General features: G+C 35.5%; 2 protein-coding genes across 2 annotated transcripts in view; both read right to left on the bottom strand.

The window, feature by feature from the left end:
* The window catches only part of LOC128182180 (mucin-2-like), a 2,897-nt gene extending 2,570 nt beyond the window's left edge, over nt 1-327 (bottom strand). Inside the window, exon 1 of the mRNA XM_052850787.1 lies at nt 303-327. Coding sequence (XP_052706747.1) covers nt 303-327 — 25 coding nt within the window. The remainder of the gene's footprint in view (nt 1-302) is intronic.
* Nucleotides 328-1,803: 1,476 nt separating this feature from the next.
* Nucleotides 1,804-3,123, bottom strand: LOC128182179 (uncharacterized; the record flags this gene model as incomplete). The annotated part of the gene is made up of 1 exon (XM_052850786.1): nt 1,804-3,123. A coding segment is annotated over one exon (1,320 nt), but the record flags the coding sequence as incomplete, so codon positions are not given.
* Between the last annotated feature and the right edge of the window lie 858 nt (nt 3,124-3,981).

Genomic DNA, 3,981 nt, shown 5'->3' with positions numbered 1-3,981 from the left:
AGAGATAAAGATTTCCTCCAATGGTATACAGCATTATTGCGTAATTTCGACCACAAAGTCTGTCGGTGTTCGACATGATGGGTGTGTATATGCGTGTATATGTGGGGTGTGTATTCTCCGTCTAGTCTGTTAAGCTTTCATATACTATCTTCTGAGGAAACGGGCTTCATCCATGAACAAAACGAAGGTAGAGCTACAATTGCAACAATACTGTGAACTTTCAGTATGATGTTAGATATTGAAATCAGACACCAAAAACAAGCTGAAATAGTTACTAGTCACAAGTGAAATACGCACTTTACGCAGGCACAGTATGAGGTTTGACATTTTGCCAATAAACTACGGAATGACTGCGCCATGAATAAAACAGGGACCTCGCATCGGGGAATGGGGAGTGTGACCCATCCCCAATTTTTTTTTTTTTTTATAAAAACAGGCTTTTATCTGAAGCTTTTATTTGGGACCGTGCATTTATAGAAAAATTGACCTGAAGAACAATTTGTAAAAGAGAGATAATATACACCCTACTGTTCTAAAAATAAAATCAACATGTATATGCGATTAAGGTTGATATTTAATATAATGGATAATTCAAACAGTGGAAATATTTTCAGTTTCATCAAAATCTGCATTGTGAAGAACCAACAAAAAGCAGAAAAATTTGTTAACTTTTTCCGCGTCGGCTGCAACAAAAAGAATTTCTAAAGGGCACAAACATGTACATGTATAACGAACTAGAAAAAATTAAAATTAAGATTTTACTTTTTATTTGAGTCATAATTTACAAGTTTTGGCCAAATATTATTTTATTTAAATACAAATTCCAAATTGTATCAGATACCTGTAATTTTGGACACCCTATACAATTGGAATCAATATAATGGAAAATATCCAAGATTTTCTCCTTGACACTTCATATAATTTTACCTGGAGAAATTATCATGAACGAAAACAAAATTCTTACAGGGATTTATATTGGAAATGTTGGCATCTTTTCTCCGTTCGGAGATATTCGGGACACCTCACCCAATTTTTCAACGTTATCATCTTGGTACTTGCAATGCAAAATCCTGGTAGACTTTCCATCTTTGGTTGTGTATTGAAAATTGAAGCAGTTGAGGCGGGCTTTTCAAAACAGAAAAATGAACGTGGTTTGGGTACAAAGATATAATTTATGATTACCAAAATATTGAGCAAAAACTGGTAGGTTAGAGCATACAGTACAGTAACTGCAATACGAATCAAACTTGGATATTAAGTCAACAAATAGATCCGCTAACCAATCATCGATGCAACATGAACGATCATCAATGCAAAACCAACAGTCATTCTAGATGATGTGTCAAAAATACTAGTAGCAGACATTCACCGAATTGTCGCTGGCTGGAGCGTTGGTCTACAGACGGGCCTATTTTAAAATATGTGTATTTTTATTAGAGTACAAAGTTATCTCTCGATATTGCCAATCGTGGTCAGGCAGCTGATCAAAATACACTCCCAAACCAGTCTTCATGATGACTGAACTGTCTCGATATTTTTTTTTGGAGGGGGGGGGGGGGGGTTGATACTCTTCTGAGATATTTCAAAATTCCCACAAACTTTTACCATGTTAACATTAAAAAATACATTAAGACTCAATTATTTGATAACCCTTTTTTAAATTTTGGTTATTCGACTTTGTTTTTTTACAACATGTATAATTTCACAATTTTTCAAAGATTTTGAAACGAACAATGATGGTCTATCAATCAATTTACAAATTAAACAGAAATACTATTTCAAACGAATCATTTTATTTGCTGTCTAACCAAACAAATGGATATGATAGCGACAAATTTCCATGTCTTGAAGAATAAATCGCGCAGCTGGTGCTTGATACCAAACATTCCAACTGATTCCAATGACGCCGGCTGACGCAAAGGGGGAGCACTGAGTTTTTACATCCGGTGGAAACCAATTGAAGATGGCACCTGCATCGCTTACTGTTGTTCGGGAATATTCATAAAATGACCGACAAATTCTTGACAATGAGTTGATTTCAATCTGAGCTCTGTTCTTGTCAATGGGTGGTTTGCTTTTATCGACGCTTGATATCAGAAGATTGCGGTGGTAGTATCGAAACTTAAAGAAACCGCCACACTCCCACACGTGGTGAGCATCGCCGCCGATGATCGGATTGTACACCACTACCAACCAGTCCCTCCAGTTATATTTCGTCGACAGTGAGTGGTAGAGAAAACTAGCCAAATCCTTATTACTCAAAGACATATGTCCGGATGTTATTTTCTGGACGTCTTTCTCGGACTGATTATACCAATTTGAGACCACTTCATTGTCTATTTGCAGCATTTTCTTTTGAATTTCCTCAAACCTTTTAGTCCATTGCATCACAGTGTAATTCTGTGGCGTCCGAAAATTTACGAAAATTAAATCCAACGTTGCCGCTTTATACATCATTCCAACAAGACTTATCATTAAGTTTCGCATTTTTGTTCTATCATTAGCTAGATGCACCATGCCTTCTCGAAGAATGTTTGTAGAATATCCAATTTGAATTCCAGTATCATTAATTATAGAATAATACAGAGTGTCCGAACATTCCGAATGGTGCATGTATCTTTCGAGAAGGATATTTCTCTGTTCTTCTACGTCTGGTGGCGGATTTTGGAACAGATCCTGAAATCGCTTCAGCAAAGTTCTAACTTGTCTTTCGCAGATCAGTATTGGGGCTATGGCTTGGTACCAATGAATTTCATTTTCTATGTCGTTGAACCTTATCTCCATGTAGTCAAACCTAGCGTTTACAGTCTCGAACAATTGTTTAATAGCCAGTAATTCTGGCGACGGCGATTGTTTTCCTATTATGCTGGAAATAATAGATAAAATGCTTCCAAAGACACTGAGAAAGGGTGATACTGAAGATGCCATTGTTTTCACTGCATTCAGAAAGTTGCTTGCAACAAGATTTTCCCCAAACGACTTGGCGGTCTTTAGCTCTGTCTGGACAGATATCATAACTGCTGGAGAAAATACCTGTACCTGCACCTGACTGTACGCTTCATAGCAGCAAATTACCAGTCCAAGGATAACCGCAACCCTTATCTTAATTCTAGACTGCTTACAAAATTATTCATAGAATTATTTAATGCATGGAATCTCTTAATATTATATTCTTAAAATACTCAAAACAATAACTTATATTCAATTGTATCATTAGATTTAGAAATACCCTTAATTAGGCTAACAATAACTTTTCAAATTCTTCGTACATGTATTACAAATATTAATTGTTAAAAATGTATCATAAGAGTTTAATGATACGTACTTTTGTTATGTTATCCAAAATGAAAGTTTTAGTTGTCAGTCATTTAACTGACTCAAATAGATTGAATGTTGAAATTATTACGAAGTAGACATGTAGTCATGGTCATGGTAGTAAAACATGGCATATATCATCGCAAATTATCAGTGTAAACCTTAAATGCACATGTGATAAGAACAAACCGACTTCCCTAAATGTTCCAATTTCAGAACAGTGTATGCGATAAACGATTTCTTTGAGATCTTGGGACATTTCATGCACTCAAAAAGAATAATCGGACTTTAAGAATGGCATTTAAATGCGTACATTTAAGTTTATTTAGTTCATTTTCAATGTGGGTATGTAATGCAGGCACGTACCATCGGGGGGGGGGGGGCGGGCCATTTCCTTTTTTTTTTTTTTTTTTTGCTTGTCATTTTTTTTTGGATGAGTCTGCCCCCCCCTCCCCCCACCTTTCAAAAACGATGCTACGTGCCTGTAATGTAATATTTAGAAAATGTAATTTAAGTTCAAATTATTATACGAGATGTGTAATTCGTCTAAAATTATATTTGAAGTAAATTCGTGATTTGTGTGCCATCACATTACATTATACAAAATATTTTCCCATTTGCCATCAATGTAGCAGAATTAATGCTACAATTAATTCGGCTATACAT

Source organism: Crassostrea angulata, chromosome 4, assembly GCF_025612915.1.
Source record: "Crassostrea angulata isolate pt1a10 chromosome 4, ASM2561291v2, whole genome shotgun sequence".
In the NCBI taxonomy this organism is placed as follows: domain Eukaryota; kingdom Metazoa; phylum Mollusca; class Bivalvia; order Ostreida; family Ostreidae; genus Magallana; species Magallana angulata.
Note: the sequence above shows the minus strand (reverse complement) of the source record. Positions and strands in the feature narration are given on the sequence as shown.